The following is a 19,234-nucleotide window of genomic DNA, read 5'->3' as shown; positions in this document are numbered from 1 at the left end:
TATCCAGTGGAAAGTCATAAAATACCTTTCCTTTCCCTTGCACAAAAACAGTTGTCTGTCCTGAGCTCACTGGTGCCTAAACTCTGAGAACCCGGAATAGGCTAGTTGATACAATGTTGCAAGTTCGGGCCGGATCCAGTTGATTGATTTGATACAATGTTGCACTTCACAAGCGATAGCTCAAGTGAAGACATAAAGAAAGGAAGGCAGACAGGCTGAGTAGAGAGATTCATGTTATTGAAATTACCAGAATTTTCATCATGATATTTTCTACAGTTTTTAATGTATTTTTACATTGTTGACAATGGAAGTTATAGGCCAACGGCTGCATTGGCCATCTCTGAGTTCCATGCACTCATTTAGGCTATTTAGCCACCAATGATCACGGTGTATCAATGTGTCATATGGCAGAAGCAGGTCCTCTCGCATTAGTTGAATTTACATTTTTATATTTTTTATATTTTAATTAATATTTTAATGATTATCCACGTGACAATGATTTTGAGAACCGAAAACATTATTATTGAAATGAAACTGAAAATCATAACTGACCCACAGATTGGTATAAATGGTAGGATATATTGTAGGCCTATGCTTCCCCAAACTTCAAACTCACGCACTGCCTATAAAGTCTTTATCAAATAAATGCCTCCACCTTTCTATGGTCGGATTTTCAAGCAAGGTAAGACATGCCTCATAATATGAAGTAAAACATTCAGGTTTCAAACAATGAAGTATGTTTTCAAAATGCATACTGCCTCCAGCTCACATTGTCAAGTGGTGGGTGACGCGCTGATAGCCTTCCTACCGTTGTTTTTTCTCCCGGTCAATTTGGCCAGCAACAATTTTATTTATCGGCTTTTTAAAATGTATTACATAACAACCCTGAGGAACAATACTGTGTGGGAAGATAACCCTAACCACTAACCAGATATGGAAAATTACACATTTCAAAACTAGCACGAGGCAGGATTCAAGAGAGATCATTTGAAAGTTGAGGGAAACGAGGGAAAAGTGGAGGGAAATGGGAGAAAGAAAGGAGAGGCAGGGGCGGGCTCAAACCCTCCAGTTGACCTTTTACTCTGTCTCTGTCCAAACAAGCCTGACCTTCAGCTTCAATCTGGGTACCCAGGCCTTCAGCTAACGTCTAACACACAATCTGTCTTTGTGACTTACTGTAGACACAGGCATCGCCACATCAAAGTCATGTCAAAGACAAAACCATACGTGAAGACACAGGGGCTTGTTATAACTTTGAAGCCCATATGCTATAGGTTTGGGAGGTAGGCTACTTTGTGTTGAGGAAAATAAGTTGGGTGGGTGGGTGTGAGTCTATGACATTTTGGTAAGCTGATCCAGAGGGGGCTATCCAACACATTTCTGTTAGAAGTTCAAACATGGGCCTCCCGAGTGGCGCAGCGGTCTAAGGCATTGCATCGCAGTGTTGAGGCGTCACTACAGTCTGGGGTTCGATCCCAGGCTTTGTCACAGCCGGCCGCGACCGGGAGTCCCATAGGGCGGCGCATAATTGGCCCATTGTCGTCCGGGTTAGGGGAGGGTTTGGCTGGGGGGCTTTCTTTGGCTCATCGCGCTCTAGCGACTCCTTGTGGCGGGCCGTGTGCCTGCAAGCTGACGTCAGTTGAACAGTGTTTCCTCTGACACATTGGTGTGGCTGGCTTCCGGGTTAAGCGAGCGGGTGTTAAGAAGCAGCACGGTTTGGCGGGTCATGTTTCGGAGGACGCATGACTCGACCTTCGCCTCTCCTGAGCCCGTTGGGGAGTTGCAGCGATGAGACAAGATTGGATCGCAATTGGGGAGAAAAAGGGTGTAGACAACAGAAAGATAGTAGAACTAGGGTTTGCATCATGCTACCTTTAATAATGATTCCTGAAGAGTCTATTGACACATTCTAACATAATACATCTGTCAATTTAAGCTAGAGATATCTTTTTCTGCATAGGCTGCGTCTCAATCCACCACATTCGCCTATGTCGCCCTTCTGCATCTGCGGTGAAAAGTAGCAGAGCTACAGCGCTATTTGTCAGAACCAGGAGACATCCCGAAAAATCTGTCTTCTCACGAAAACGTCTGTAGCATCCAACTAACTAATATGACCACTCTATAGAAAGATGAGACTCTCACGAACACAATGGTTTTGCTCTACGACCCCCACAAGTTTCACAGGACTCGTCTGAATATAAACTGTTACCGGTTTAAAAAATGAATGGAAGTATGAAGGTAGTTTTGTGCCTCCCCAAAAAAGAGGTTAAATGTATGTCCAAAAAACAAAAATATTTCCTGAGCTTTCTTATATCTCCTGGATATAGGACAGACTTCAATTACTCATTTACCTTATTCCTTATGATTCGTTTTTTGTCTGTTTTGCCATTTATTAATGCGTTATTCAATGCGTTTCTATGGGCTATAGTAGTAAAGGCCAAATTCTATATTATATGTTTTATACAGTATCTACAGGGGTCCTAAAATTATTTTAAATTGATAAATGATCCATGGTATCACCATCTTAAAACAATTCCATATGTTAGCTCAGTAGAACCCCCCCCCCCCCCTCCACAAATGCTTAGACATTTAGAGGTTTTAACAGGCAGATCTGCGCCCAGTTGCCCACACTGTCCCAAAGTAGTGCTTAAACTCTGCTAATTGAGTAAAGAGGGGCTTGTGAATGAGTGGTGTGAACCAACTATCCAAAACAAGCTTCCATGGCCGGATGGAGGGGGGAGTCGGGGCTCAGGGGTGGGGGGTTAGTGGCCCAGGCTGGTTTCATTTCATGGGAGAGAGCCCTGGTGGTGGGTGGGTGGAGGGTAGAGGGGGTTGGGGGTGTAGCTGTAGTGCAGCTGGGGAAACATGTTGGCACTCTGACAGATGAGGCTCTGGGGTTTCCACAGCTGTCCAGTAGCCCCCCTCCTCCTTCTCCCCCCACCCCCGCGTTCCCAGAAGCCCCGGCTGAGGCCGTGACGGAGGGGCCTTGAGTGCTGACTTCCTGTGGAGGCCAGGAAACAATTTGACACAGGGATTAGACGGCATGGAGGGAGAGCAGACCAACAGAACCCCCCCATCACTATAATACACCCCCGTGGAGAGACCAAGACACAGTCAGGGAGGGCTGAAGGTGGGAGAAGAGACTAGGAGACAAGACACTCCCATATTAACCTGCTCATGTTTCAGGTTTTTGTTGAATATTCAAACATTTCAATTGATTTGTTGTTGTGAGTAAGCAATCTATGGTCTGACGTGTAAGGCACCACTCCAGCATTGTCCTGAGGAGGTTTCTGTGTTTGAGATGTCAGGAATTTGGTGAGAGAAGGAAAAATACCCTTGTGGTGCTTTGTTTACGGAAGTGTAAGGGAACACACGGAAAAGTCCTGCAGCTCAGATGGCATATCTCTCTCTCTTCCTCTAAATCTCTCTCTCTCTCTTTCTTTTTCTCCCCCTCTCCCCTCCGGTCTCTCCACTGTAGGCCTAACACCAGCACGCTAAGCAAAACCATCTGTTTGCCCCACATAAACGGGAAGCTAACTAACAAAGAAAGAGAGAGAGGGAAGAGAGAGGCGGAAGTAGAAAGAGTAGGAGAGAGGGAGTGCCAGAGGGAGAGAGAGAGGGGGACTGAGGGAAATTAATAATTATCTTTTGGGTGAATGCAAATATGCACATTCCCCCATACACTGTACTTCTGATACACAATTTAACAGCACACATTTCTTATCTCTGTGTATTTGTGTGCCTGTGTGTCAATACTTCATGTGTGTGTGTGTGTGTGTGTGTGTGTGTGTGTGTGTGTGTGTGTGTGTGTGTGTGTGTGTGTGTGTGTGTGTGTGTGTGTGTGTGTGTGTGTGTGTGTTGTCTCATGTGGCTGAGTAAGAGTGGGCGAACAAATATAAGTCTGATTGACTGCTCAATATTCTATTTGATCAGTGATTATCACCACCACTGGGCTCTCTCTCGCTCTCTCTCTCTGTGTGGCCTAGTTTCAATCTCACGCTGCCGCTCTCTTTCACAATCACTCAACAGGAAGGAAATAAAGCAACTGATCAGATCCAGCTAACAAGGCATCCTCATTTCTGATCTGAGTGGACAATATACATCTCTGATATGCTTCATATTGATGGAAGACACACTAATATATACGGAAGTCCAGAGAGGCCATATGAATAATAAAAAAAAGATCTCGTTACGTTGAGATTACAATTTATTTATCTCATGATTACAACATAACAAAAGTTATTTTGCCGAGATCACGAGATAAACTCTATAAATAGGAGGGGACGTATTGATGATAGAGTAAGAGTATGGATCAGCGCATACGTTTTTATTGATTGCTACACTAAGGTATGGTACATTTCATGCTATTGTGCTTTCATTTGTGTTTGGAGCATGTTAACGAGCTAAAATGTCCCTTACCTTGAGCTAAGAGCTAACTAGCTAGCTCACAAGACAAGCCAAATTAGCTGTGTTGTTCCTTGCATGTGATTGGCTGTGGTCTTGGGGGCGGCACGCAGCCTGGGAGACAGCGCTGTCTGTCAGGCATCGTTCAGGGCTTAAATGCCCCACAAGCGCATTGCGATCAACGCAGTCACAGGGCTCCTATTTGTAAGTCGCTCTGGATAAGAGCGTCTGCTAAATGACTTAAATGTAAATGAGGTGGTTATCGTGCATCTGAACAAATTAATGGATGATGCTTGGTACTTTTGATTATCTCGTGATCTCGACAAAACAACTTTTGTTATGTCGTGATCATGAGATAAATAAGATGTGATCTCGACATAACAAGGGGATCTTGTTTTTTTCAGATGTCCTCTCTGGACTAAATATATGAGCAGAGGGTTGGGCGTTCTGAGTCTGTTGAGTCTACCATTCAGTCAGACTCGTGGAGGCCTGAGTAGCCGAGCTGATGAGTAATTGATTTTGGTCCAGATCAAATTAAAGCAACGGGATGTTAATTAAAGTTGTAAAAACCCAGTGTCCTTGCTCTGGGGTAAGACTAACTGGGGGTGTAAAACAGCCGCATCGCACAACACACATGGCTATGATGAGCGGCAGGTGGCTTAGTGGTTAAGAGCGTTGTGTCAGTAACCGAAAGGTTGCTGGTTCTAATCCCCGAGCCGACTAGGTGAAAAATCTGTCGATGTGCCCTTGAGCAAGGCACTTAACCCTAATTGCTTCTGTAAGTCGCTCTGGATAAGAGCGTCTGCTAAATGACTTAAATGTAAATGTAAATGAGCTCAACCAGGAGGTCAATGTCCAGCTTTAAACCATGGCTCATGTACAGTAGTGAAAGCGATGCAAGTTACCCAGACTTTTTTAGACATCTGAACAAACACATGAGCAACTGTCAAATAACAGAGGCTTTTTAGACAAACACTGGTCTCTGGGGAAACCTTCAAATACAACACATACTGTAAGTAGGTAATGAGCAATCACAGATAGTCTCTTTGTGGTATCTGTGGAGGGAGGGAAGAGGCCCATCTTTCTCTCAAGTCCCCATCCTATCCTCCTCCCCTCTCCGTCTCCAGTGTGCCTGGCTGGGCCTCTGTCTGAGCTGAGACGGAGGGGGCTGGTGGGAAAATGGGAATGTGGTGATTAAGAGTGGGCCTATATGACCTCCCAGCTCTAAAAATACACTGTTTACTCAAGACCACTGCCAAGGAATTCTGGACTAGGCAGAGGGGAGAGAAAATCAGGGGGAAAACCGGAGGGAGAGGACAGGAAGTGTGTGTGTGTGTGTGTGTGTGTGTGTGTGTGTGTGTGTGTGTGTGTGGGCATGCATGCTTGTATGTGACATTGACAATGTGCATGTGAAGGGAGGAAAACAATGCATTTCAGGAGCATGAATAGAGTGTAAGCTGCATTAACAAAGCCTTGATATCTTGGCACTTGAAGCTGCGCTGCCGGTCAACTTAATAAACCTGTCATGGTTAGATTAGTATGGAGAGCTGACATAAGAGCTCCTAGTTCTGTCTGAGTACTGACACACACAGGCAATTACCACACAGACCACATCCAAGGACTTCTTGGAACACACAGATACACACACACACACACACACACACACACACACTTCCAAAGACAGTCGTAAACACTGTCTCTTTCAGTCTCTTCCAGCCATCATTGTCTGGCATCCCACAGCAAGTCATGGTCTTGACAGAGAGAGTGTGTTTCATAGAAGGGACAGAGAGAAAGAAACCGAGAGAGAGAGAGAGAGAGAGAGAAAGAGAGAGAGAGAGAGAGAGAGAAGAGAGAGAGAGAGAGAGAGAGAGAGAGAGAGAGAGAGAGAGAGGTAAAAAAGCTAGCGAGAGCTGCCCTCAGTGGTGCCACTGTGTTCTGCCTCCTGTGTGTCTCCTAGCATCCCACTCCTCTGTCTCTGGGCTGCCAACGAGGGGCTCAGTTGAGGCGGGAGAGGGAAGTAGTGGGGAGAAAATAGAGATGATGTGAGACAGATATGGATACATGTGAGCGAGAGGCTCCTGTCCTGTTTGAGGGGCAGGCAGTAGGCTGATGGGCACATTTAGGCCATGGAGGCATTTCATAAAGGCACCAGACAGACTGTATGGGTTAGGGTTGTATGACAGGCCTCTGTTAGACATCATGGGCCTGACTGCTGCTGATTACTTTGTTGGTTACTACATGATTCCATATGTGTTATTTCATAGTTTTGATGTCTTCACTATTATTCTACAATGTAGACCCTTGAATGAGTAGGTGTGTCCAAACTTTTGACTGGTAGTCTAGACCTATGTTGCCCATATGGGCACATGCCAGCCTTCCCATCTGATCCCACACCTGTCTCCTCTCTCTCTGCGGTATCACAACAATCAACCTAGCGAACCACAGGCTTTGTTCACTTCACACTAGACACTGTGGACGTGAATACACATGTAACTACGCCCACTGAGCTGCTCTGGAGAAGCTTTCTAACCGCAGAACAGAACATGCTCACAGAGAAGCCTGCAGGGCTCGTAATGAGTAATAGCGACTACATGACATGACTAATGTTCAAATTGAGGTGCTATAAAGGTTACTGCACACAGACGGAGGTGTGGGATGTCCTGTTGGAGCCTATACTTTTCATATTCCGGACGACCATAAATCTATGACGCTCACTTGCAGAATAGTACAAACCCTCCACATCCCTTCAATATTACAGCGCTTTTCAATACAGATCTATTCTGCTTAGCCTACATTCACTTGTGACTGAATTTCATGCCTTGAATTTTCTAAATTCACTCTCAATGGGCCCCTAAAAAAACAAATTAAACTGGTCTAATCTGTGCGAATAAATCTCCTCCCTGCTTTGAAATGGGCCATTAGATAGGTGTGGCCAGGTAATGGTTGTGTACCCCAGCACATAATTCTTAGTGTGATGATTATAGTCAGTCAGTTATTTAACACACTCCCTACAGAGCCAAAAGTAAATCACCTGTGTGACAGCTCTGAGGCCTCCCGCTCTTCTCTGCTCTGCAGAGGTGGCAACACACACATACACACACACACGCTTGCGCCAGCCTCGCCCCTCCAGGGTGTGTTCCTGAAGTGAGATTGAGTAACCTCGCTCACCCTGTCTTCCCTCCCTCCCTCCCTCCCTCGGGAGGTTGCATGTCCCGTCTGACTCGAGGCTCACCGCTCCCTCAGCCCTCCTCCCTCTCCCTTTCCTGTTTGAGTTGTCCTCTTGTAGCGAGTTGTGACATTATCCGGCATGTATACCGTTCATTAGCTACGTTATATAATTCTAGGGCTTTTCACTCACTCCAAACTGTCTGTGCTCTGAGAGGCCTGAGATTGAGATTGCCTGGGAGTGAGGGAGGGGGTAGATATGGATGTGATGCCTGACTGATAGTGTGGTGCAAGCCTGAGGACTGACATCCCTCATCTCCCCTCCACCACCACCATCCCACACTGACATCACGTCTTTAGACCGCCACGACCTCTGCTGCTGGTGGAGGTCAAGTGGTCCGTGTGTGTGTGTGTTTGTCTTATCTTGCTCCCGGGTGTGAGAGTCACCCTGTCTCTTGCTGACACATGGCCTGCGAATCTGGTAGCGGCGTGTACTACAGATATATCATCTTAATTTGATCACCCTGTTGCAGGAGAACTTGTAGTGTATTTGAGGTTTTCCCTTACTAAAAATGTATCAACCCCTACAAAAATAACCATTCATTATAATCCACATTATAATTCACATGTCTTGTTGCTGCAGGATCATTTTTCTGCTGTAGCAAATTGGCTCAAATTAAGATCCTACTTCTGCATGTGTGTGTGTGTGTGTGCGTGTGTGGTCAGGCATACTATATGATAAACCCCATGAACCGTAGGGGGAAGTAAAAGATAAAGAGATTGGGTACTTATGATGCCTGTGCTTGGTGACGGATCATTCTACACAGAATCATACATGAACATCAAGAGCTATAGAGGAACTTTTGATGTAAACGTTCTGAAAAACTGGAACACTGACATCCTAAAAGCAGCACAACGTGTGCTCACTCAGGCATACACAAACACACAAACACACACACAAACAATTTACCCGTGTGCTCACTCAGGCATACACAAACACACAAACACACACACAAACAACTTACCCGTTTGTCCCATTGGCTGTGCGAGTCGGCTGAGAGAGAGTCACCTCAAGTGGACCCTGTGAAAATAAGCAACAAAAAAAACACTTAACCCAGCTAGCACATTTGGTTTCTTGAAAGTTGTGGACACGTACGTTTTTGGTTTCACATTGGTTCTGGGAACGAAGCCATAAGTTTCCTGACCGGTAAAACAGATTTTTTTTTTATGTTCTGAGAACGGAAGTGAAAATTCGCCTGTTCTGGGAACATTCATATTTAGGTTGCAGGGAGGTTTTGAGAACATTTTACTATGGTTTCTGAACGTTTTCCTGAGAGGTTTTATTAATGTTCTGAGAACGGAAATGATAGGTTGTTTGAAGGTAATAAAAATAATGTTCTGAGAACATGTTTTAATAAGACTTTTAATAACCCTGATAGCATAGTTTGGGTTAACTGTCCCACAGAAGAAAGTTGTTTCTTTTTTGGGGGGTAGATCAGCTTAATATTGCAGATAGATTGTAAGTTCCATCAATGTAATTGTCTGCATCACTTCCAATCCCCATGTTTTTTATATATATATTCCCCTTTATTAACGTTGTTTCTTAACATTCTCTGAACAATGTGAGAACATGACTTTAAATAGAACCATGAGGAAACCTGTAGAAACGTTAATGCTGAAGTACTGAAATTCCCACAGAAGAACGTTGTTTCTTAACGTTCTCGGAACAATGTGAGAACATGACTTTAAATAGAACCATGAGGAAACCTTTAGGTAGCGTTATGCTGAAGTACTGACATTTTCACAGAAGAACGTTGTTTCTTAATATTCTCTGAACTTATAATATTGCCAATTGTTAAACCAGTTTGAGAACGTTCCTAGAACATTACCAAATTGAAATTAAATGTAACCGTGTTTTAACTTTTAGGAAATTAAATACCAAGATTTTTGTAGATTTTGTAAAGTTCCTTAAATGTGCTTAGAATGTTCCAAAGCCAAGCAACTATCCTGCACCATTCAAATAAGGCTTTGGGAAGGTTGTATGCAAAATAACCGTAGGACCACCACCCTCTCACCAAGATCTAAGAAACATATGGTTCTCATAACGTTATGTGCTAGCTGGGAAGAGTCTGCATTCTGATTACAACATACATGTTTAGTGAGGGGTGTCTGAGAGAGCAACGGACCCATCAGTTCAAGGTAGATAACCCTGTAGAGATTTGAGGTAGGCTAGTTAATGTGCTATGACAGTTAGCATGGTAGGCAAATCATGCTCTCCACAAAAAAGGTAGTTCCCAGGTAAGTTCCCAGGTAGTCTAGGTCTAGATGTGGGTGATTGCCCCCCTGAAGGTTTGCCCCCCAGCCAGCCCTGTGTGTTACAGTATAGCATGCAGTCTGCCTTTCCTGGCAGCCACACCAGGCACATAGCTGCTCTGTTCTTGTAATGGTTGGCTTTCACGTGCAAGGGTGAGATGTGGTAGAAATATGCATGCAAAAGAGGCTCATTTAACAGGAGCCAGAACAGAGGATGATTTTGTGCTTTAGCTCAACACACACCCTACACCCTTTTATACACATCCAGCCGTTCTGTGAAAAAGGCGACTAACATAAAATATTATTTGTGGTCGGTCGCACTCCTATCTCACACAGCTGTATGTGTATTTCTTTGTTTAACCTCTGAATTATTGTTGTATAAACACACAAATGAGAAAATGATATATTCAAGTTCCATAAGACTAATGTTGGTACAGTGTCAAAGTAAACCAACAGAAATAAATCACTTTTCTGCTTAGCAAACACTTCTAGCCAGAGCACATGAACCTTTAGGTCACTTGACCAGCAAGGCTGTAACACAGTATAGCCTACCCTCACATGCTAATGGCACTCCTCTGTCAGAGAGAGACACAGAGAGAGAGAGAGAGAGAGAGAGAGAGAGAGAGAGAGAGAGAGAGAGAGAGAGAGAGAGAGAGAGAGAGAGAGAGAGAGAGAGAGAGAGAGAGAGAGGAGAGAGAGAGAGAGAGAGAGGAGAGAGAGAGAGAGAGAGAGACGAGAGAGAGAGAGAGAGGGAGAGAAGAGAGAGAGAGAGAGAGAGAGAGAGAGAGAGCCCGAGAGACCGAGAGAGACCGAGGGACCGAGAGACCGAGAGACCGAGAGACCGAGAGACCGAGAGGCCAGACCAGGGAGACAAACAGACTAGGCCCATAAATGAGGGTGTAGACAGACTCCTGTTTCTACTTTAACTGCACTGATGATTAAGCAGAGACCTTTTTTTCATTTCCTGGAAAATGACAATGAGGGGCCAACATCATTTCACTGTACAGTACTTTTCCTCTTAAACAGCCGTCTGAAGCTCGCATCTGCTACAAGACCATGGTGCTTGCCTACGGAGCTGTGAGGGGAACGGCACCTCCGTACCTTCAGGCTCTGATCAGTCCTTACACCCAAACGAGGGCATTGCGTTCATCCACCTCTGGCCTGCTGGCCCCCCTACCTCTGCGGAAACACAGTTCCCGCTCAGCCCAGTCAAAACTGTTCGCTGCTCTGGCACCCCAATGGTGGAACAAGCTCCCTCACGACGCCAGGACAGCAGAGTCACTCACCACCTTCCGGAGACACTTGAAACCCCACCTCTTTAAGGAATACCTGGGATAGGATAAAGTAATCCTTCTACCCCCCCTTACCCCACCCCAAAGAAAGAAAAAAAAAGAAAAAAAAAGAAAACATATTGTAAAGTGTTTATCCCACTGGCTATAAGGTGAATGCACCAATTTGTAAGTCGCTCTGGATAAGAGCGTCTGCTAAATGACGTAAATGTAAATGTAAATGTCTATCCTCACCCCTCTCTCTACCTTGCACTGAGAGACATGCCTGTTTTACAGTACATTGTTGCAGTGGCTACTAGCTTGTTGTTTAGGAAAGAAACAGCTGGACATCGATCACAACTTATAGCCCACATTGAATGACTACAAAATCCAATCCATCTGTAAAGTAACACTCCTCTCACCAAGTTGGTCTTATGGGAGCTGAGGTGGGCTGTGTCAACTGAATACACAGAGCCCCTGCTAGCAGTCAAGTTAAATCAATTTTCACGGTGGAACAGTGGACTATTCATTCTGGGATGCCCTGTGAAGCAGCCATTTTTCTTACTGCATATGGGCCCTTAGGATTCCTAGCCTGACCTTGGAAAACCTCATCAGAGCTAGCCTGTGATCCAGTTGGCCCGTGTCCGTGGTGCGCTGTGTGTTTCTGTGGCCTGTGTTTTTGTCTCTGAGGAGTCACAGCCTTGAGGGAGGCCCTGCGGCGGCCTAGTCCGGCCCGGGGTTCTGGCCTACCTGAAACACTATCCAGGTCAGCTCTGGGCCTCTCACTGTTCAAACACCACATTTTACTGCTGGGTCTGCTAAGTTTAGGACTCTGCATCTGCAAACACACGCTGCAAAGTGCTTCAGAAAGGAAGACAAAAATGGGTAAAGAAAAACCCAACTACTACTTTACAGTACGCGCTCTGTATGAGGGTACTTTACAGTACGCACTCTGAATGAGGGTACTTTACAGTACGCGTGCTGTATGAGGGTACTTTACAGTACGCGCGCTGTATGTGGGTACTTTACAGTACGCGCTCTGTATGAGGGTAGACGCCGGGCGGAGGGCCGGAGGTCAAATGAAAGGATAAGAAAAAGGTGTGGGTAATATGATTGAGTTAAAGTTTAACCCAGGGAGAGGTACTGTAAACGTCAGACGAGCCCGACAGGAATAACTGAATGGTGTCGTAAAGCAATTTGTGAATGAGGCTCGAGCGGGCTGTGGCCCTCCCCTGCTCCTGGCTCTGCTTGGCCCTCTTGTCGACCCTCAACTGTCTGGCCAAGTCCCGTTCTCTAGACATTCTGCTCACACCATGGCACAGCCTGAGCCTGCCATGTCTAACAGAGAGGGAACTGGTGACTGAACTGACTGAAGTCACTGTTTGCCAATTGCCATATAGCAAGTCTGCTTATAAATCCAATAAATAAATCCTCCACAGTCTTATTTTGAGTAGGTACTCTCTAAGAAAAGAACACTGTCACTGAACATTATTACCCCTGTCTGTTTATCTAGGCCAGAGGCTCCCAAACTTTTTCACTCAGGAAAATGTTGCAGTTTTAAAGCTCATTTTCTTGCAATTCTATACATTTTGCCATGTCTAATGTGTATTCATGTGATATTTGAGTGACTCAAACATTACAACAAAATCTATGGGCTAAAAACCTAGCTGAATAATGTTAGCTGACATGAGCTAGTTGATCTGGACATTACTGACAAGTTATAAATAGTATGTAATGACTAACATGACAAGAGGAAAACTGATAATGCATTATCTAATTTCGAAATTGCACCTTGTGCATTCCACTATTACAACTTTCAAGAGTAAGTTGAAAGCGTCCCCCCCTGTCGATCCCTCGTGCCCCCCCCCCCCAAAAAAGGAGGGAATGGCTATTCAGAAGTCTGGCAGACTTGATCTCGCTGGAGAGAGTGTAAGAGAGGGCAGGCAGGGGATGAATCATCCGGGACTGGAGCGGGGCTGGGAAGGAGGGCGGGAGAGATGCCGTGATGTATTCGTTCCGTGGCTCACTTCCGCTCCCCTCTGGCCCTCATCCACCACCACCCCCTCCTCCCTCCTCCCTCCTTCCCCTGCCTGGCCCTGCAGCTCTCCTGGGAGGCTGAGTAACCAGGATGAAATGTTCGGGCTCTGCCAACGCCAGCCTGAGGACCAGATGTGTGGCCTGAAGGTGGTGAGGCCGCGACGCAACGGAAACCAAATATAAACCAGTGTACCGTAACACCTCTGAAGACTCTTTTTTAATAAAGAGGGAGGAGGGGAGGGCAGGGGCATCGCCGTAGCCCGGTTAACGGGACCCACATTTGGGCAAGCCAGGGCCTGTTTCTTCCCGGTAACGCTGGCAGCTGTCGTAGACGGGCGCGTTGCCCGGTGGCAAACATAGCTAGGCCTAACTTCACATTGCATCTAGCAGAATGCTGAGATTTACGTGGAAACCTGGAAGGGAGAGAGAATGACGGATGTCCTTTCCTAAAATTAGTGCCCTGGCTATCTCAACACTGGAGGCATTCAGCTCAGTCTGCCTGACTGTTTGGGCAGCTGTTGGGAGAGCAATTTCTTTGAATCCGGATTGTAAACATGCAGGGGAAAGGTTCTGAACTGGCCCAGGCAGGGACTGCTCTGCCAGCCAAGCCTGCACAAGCGTCACAACTGACTCATGCCTCCAACCTCAGCTGGAGCAAAGGCCGGGTACAGCACGTCACTCCATGGTTTCAGTATTACGGCTTTTACACTTCACAGCCCTTCTTGGCACCGCAGAGGAAAACGCCGACGTAGGAGATGGTGGTGGTGGTGAAGATGTTGGATGGATGTATCTGGAGCGTAGGGGAGACTCCTCACTCCTCCACCAGGCCTGTGGGTAGCTGTGGTCATCCCTGGCAGCAGCAGGGACCATTTAGCTAACAGGCTTTTACAGAGAAAACTTTCCAACACACACACACAGGGAGGCCTGGGAGGTCTGACCTCCTGTCTCAAAGTGCAGCTTGTCAAACGCTGGATGTAACTGAGGCCAGTGTGTAAACAGTGGAACTTCCCTGTAGGGCTTTCCCCAGACCAGGACTCATCTTCGACACCCACCCTCCGACCCCACCCCCAAAACCACCATTGACACCATGGAAAGCTAAATATTACAGTTCACAAATCCTTAGATTTTCCTTGGGATGGATGGCCTTTGGAGAGTGTGCTGTAATGGTGCATGCTTAGTCTGTGTCAGCTGAGGTCTAATGGTTGGCTCAGCAGGTAGTATTGACTGGTGGTTTCTATATCCAGCACACATCAGTGAGAGGGGGCAGGCAGGGAGGAAACAGGATTAGCAGTAGGCAGGAAATCAATAATCAATATTTTCTAGGAAGTTGTGTCCAGTTGTAGTTAAGGAGCTGATAAAATCCCAAGTGGGAGGTTAGGGCTACTGTTGCAGAAAAGGGTATGAACACACGATAACCTATGACCACACGACAACCTATGACCACACAATAACCTAAGTCACTGGAGCAAACCAAAGGCAGTGGTATGAACAATAGGCCAAACCCCCATCACCCCTCATTCACATAGCCTATGCTCACTGTAGTCCAGATAATACAATATGGATGGCGACACAATTCATGTGAAATTAGATCATTATTGATTTGAACTGGGATGTTCTTTAGAGGGTACTCTCTTTGTTCTCTTTTGGGAAAGGAAGTGTGCAGCGCACTATTGGGTAAATCCATATGAATTCATTTAAAAAGCTTACAAACAGGGTTGTCAAACTATTTAATAATTTCTTACACAAAAATGTTTGAATAGAAATTGACATTTTATTTTATCTTTAATGTCAATGATCTAAAAACGCGTAAACTCCGATTTTTTTCATATTCACATATGTTGTAGCTTAGACCCAACTTTACATCATCTGAGGTTTTAGTGTTGTGCCGGCCATCGGCTGTTGAATACAGGGTGGGTGTCATTTCAATAATATAACATTTTAAAGTTCTAATTACAACCACAAAGATGGCCGCCGGTCCACACACCATCGAATGTCAACTGGTCATGTCTATACTATTATCTATCCTTCAATGATTTCAACAGATTTCCTATGGAGGATTGACAGTAGGCTCAAATGTAAAACAACATATTCCATTTCAAGTCAACATTCTCTGATGTGTGGACCTCCAACCATCTTTGTAGTATTATATGAAAGTCAAAATGTCTATTTGATTCCCATTTTAGTACATTTATCAGCCAAAACATGACACCCACCCTGTATTTAAGAGCATGTTGTGTCTCAACCGATGGCCGGCACAACACAAATACCTCAGATGATGTAAAATAGGGTTTTAGCTACAACATATAAGAATATGAAAAAAAATAGAATTTCCCACGTTTTTAGAGAATTGATGATTAAGGTTAAAAAATGACAATTTTTATTTTTTTAAACATTTTTTTAAAGAAATTATAAAACAGTTTGACAACCCTGTTTATAAGCTTTTACATTATATCAATCTCAACCATTGATATTTTCCAGTTATGAAGACATGGATGTCTCATGGTATGGTGGGGTATGCTAAATAAGTCATCATTGAGCACCTTTATCTCTTGAATGTTTTGGCATTCAGGTCCAAAAAGTCACTTTCTGAGTACTTCTCCAATGGGCAAATATGTATGGAAGATTTCGTTCAAATTAAAAGGGATGCTGTCAAAAAGAGAGTGAACTCAAATGGATTTACCCTCCTGTAAATCACAAAGAGAGGCATGATTGAGGGGCTAAGGGGTGGTGACAATTTTTGGCCTGAAGATGCATGGCTAGGTTTGGATGGGGGGGTTATGCTATATGGTGGGAGGTGGAGCACAGGAGGTTGGTGGCACCTTAATTGGGGAGGACAGGCTTGTGGTAATGTCTGGAGCGGGATTAGTGGAATGGTATCAAATACATCAAACATGGGTTCCATGTGTTTGATGCCATTCCATTAGCTCCTTTCCAGCCATTATTGTGAGCCGTCCTCCCCTCAGCAGCCTCCACTGAGGTGGAGAGTGTCTTACTTTAAGCCCATCAGGCGGCCTTAACTGAGACATACTACTATAACCCTGCATCGATTGAGGAAATGGACCATGGTTGGAGATTTTGTTTAGCTATCACTGCCAGACAGATGGTGTATAATGATCAAGACATGGGATGTTTGCCAAGACGAACAACTCTCCAGTACTGACACCTCTCTGGATCCCCCTGAGCACCAGATGTTCCTCTTATCTCCAGACCAGACCAGTCTGTTAGAGCAGCTGGACTGCTGGGAAGAGACCTGCCTATCCATCGCAATTCAAGACCATTTTCATAAAAACGTATCTCTCTCCAGTTTCTAAAACAAAAGTGTGTAACAGCTGGCAGACAGAAGGGATGATATGAATGGATATAGACTTTCACTCATAGCATCTTCAGAGGTGAACAGGAGGGGAGAGTGTACTATTCTGCTGGATGGGTGTTTCAGTGTGTGATCGATGGGAACATTTTCAAACCATGTTCTTGGAGTGGTTAGCTTATGTTGTGCGAGAAGATATGCTGCCCAAGTCAAGCTAAGCACTGCAAGCAACACAGAAAATATGACTGAAAGCGTAACATTAAGTAATATTGAATTAGGCCTACAACTATACGGCTTGCTGAGCTGCGGTCAATAATATTGACTTTGATGATGAATTCTAGGTAAAGCTCCTTTTTAATGGACATGTGAGGGTACAGTACATTGTGTCCTAGATTGACGTAAAGAGGTTACCTCAATACAAGGCAACAATGACCCCTCACAAGTGGGCGGACAATGCTGAACTCTCTGTGCCCGATTAGATGACTAACATTACTGAGAGAAGACAAGGCCACAGTCTTGTTTGCCATAGAGTGGACGGATGCCACAGGATCGATTCCATTCAACACTGGGCTTTATTGGTTGCATCACACTGTGTGAGATTGCTCAATGTTGCCCAGGCTTCAAAGAACAGGCCAAATACAGGGATCAACACACATTCTGTCTGTCTGTGTGCACTGTATCCATGACAGTGGGATTGTATTTTATTGTGATGGAGGGAGCAGATCACATGAATGACCTGACACACTCCCTATATCCTGGAAAAGGAATCTGTCAGGTCAGCATGATGGTAGTGGTACCACTTCAAAACTGTAAATGTGGGCTCTGTGACAAGGCTGACCTAGTACAACCTCTAGTCTAGGCCTATCTTTGTGCACATAGGCTGCTCATTCCTGCCTATGTCTGTATGTTACCATGTGTATCAATGTTGGATAGGATTCTAACATGTAATATGGTTCTAATCAAATGTTATTTTAGCATGGATAGACCTTGCCCTGGCCCAACTCCGCTTCGTTTTCCTGCTGCTGAATCCATAGCCAGCAGTGAGTGTATTCATGAGCTTGTGCTCAGGGCAAAATCAGGAGGGTGGGTAACTAGTGTGACGAAGAGTCATGTAGCCAGCTATACCTCTCTGTGGTGAGGAATGAAATTGGTTCATCAACTTATAACTGCCACTTATGTGTTGGCCTTCAAAGCAAGATGCACCATGATTTATGCTGGCTATGTAGCCTATGCTTAGTTATAACTATGTTATACCATTTACAGGTGTCAGTAGGCAACGACATTAAAATACAATTTCTACTTTGTGTACTCTCAAACATGTTCCATACAAGTTAAATGCTTGATTAACATTTTATAAACATGTAGCGTCATCCTTTATGGTGTGTTATTTTAAGGCATATAATATGTTAACTCTCCCTATGTAGCAAATTCCCAACTGACTGACATATTGGCTGTTATTTAGTAGTCAGGAAGATGATAATAATACATTATAAGGTGGTCATAGGCTACGCATAGATGTGTATGACAGGTCTTAACAACGCAGTATAACTGCATCATAGGGAAGGAGGGGGCATACAAATAATATTAACATGGTAATACTAATAATGCATGCAGATAAGGTTACTTACATGTCCGTTGCAAGTCAGGTCCTCCTTGTTGCGCAACTCAAAAGATTCTTCCTCCTCTTTCTCCCCATAGTCCCGTCCGAGCAAATTGAAACCCTGCCTGCAGCACAGAAACCAGCAAAATCCTTGCAAAGGCATTCAAATCAGGTAAAGTTAGGTGTTTTCGACTATTCTTGTCGTAAAGTCAACATTCAAAGTCTGGCCTCTGGGGGTGCGCTTGTAAGTCTCACAGTACGTAACTAAATCCAGAGTCGCTTGAGGATAACATCCAAGTTGAACAGCCTCTCTCCATAGACTTCCAGAGAGGGAATATGAGAAACAGACTCAGACGCCAAGAGAACCGTCCAACACTAGCCTATAGAAGAAACATAGAGGCTATCCAAGAGTTCAACCTGGTGAAAATTAGTCTGAAAGTTGTGTCAAATCTGTCCTTCCAAAATTATAGTTGTTGCCTTGTCCCGACACCTCGTATCTGAAATCGTCGCGCACGTTATCACAAGCTAACTAAAATGCCAATGTATCTACTTTTCAAACCTAAATACCACTCACTACTGGCTGACAAAACCATGAACATTGTAAATAAGAGCCGTCTAAAGAAATCAATATGAAGAGCGAAATTCTTGTTGTCTGCTGCTATTCACATTTTACAGTGTAATAGCTAAACTAAAGGGTAGGCAGGCGATTATGACTGACTTGATTTGAGTTTGAACAAAAGCGTGCAAGAGATCAGCCAGCCTTGAATGGGCGGGGCGAGCCGTCCCCTCATGTCCAATGCGAAATATTACCGGCTGGACTCTAACGCCCAGACAAGGCACGCCCATCTACCAACAGACTTTTGCGTCACATGTCTCTTTGATGACCTACCACTTTAGCGTCCTTGCCCATCATTCTTGAGAAAATCACTTTCAGCAGAGGAAGTGGGAGTAGAGTGGGATTGCATATTTCATAGAAAATGCTTGAAACACATCCTACAACAACCCAAACTCCATGAAACATTCTATGCCTTCTTTATAAAGAGATTCCATAAAAACAAGTCACTTTGATACAGCTAGGACTTTTTTTTTTGTGTGGGGGGGTATTTTACCTCCTTTTTCACCCCATTTTGGTGGTATCAA

At 44.7% G+C, this 19,234-nt stretch overlaps 1 protein-coding gene across 1 annotated transcript in view; it reads right to left on the bottom strand.

Annotated features, from left to right (window-relative positions):
* LOC311125798 (pleckstrin homology domain-containing family H member 3-like) overlaps positions 1 to 18,775 on the bottom strand; it is a 30,939-nt gene extending 12,164 nt beyond the window's left edge. Inside the window, exons 1-2 of the mRNA XM_084199832.1 lie at positions 18,123 to 18,775; positions 8,595 to 8,650 (exon numbers count right to left, since the gene is read on the bottom strand). Of these exons, the coding sequence (XP_084055958.1) occupies positions 8,595 to 8,650; positions 18,123 to 18,257 (191 nt within the window). The 5' untranslated portion in view covers positions 18,258 to 18,775. The remainder of the gene's footprint in view (positions 1 to 8,594; positions 8,651 to 18,122) is intronic.
* Between the last annotated feature and the right edge of the window lie 459 nt (positions 18,776 to 19,234).

Source organism: Coregonus lavaretus (genome assembly GCF_964263955.1).
Source record: "Coregonus lavaretus genome assembly, contig: HAP1_SCAFFOLD_2093, whole genome shotgun sequence".
Lineage (NCBI taxonomy): Eukaryota > Metazoa > Chordata > Actinopteri > Salmoniformes > Salmonidae > Coregonus > Coregonus lavaretus.
Note: the sequence above shows the minus strand (reverse complement) of the source record. Positions and strands in the feature narration are given on the sequence as shown.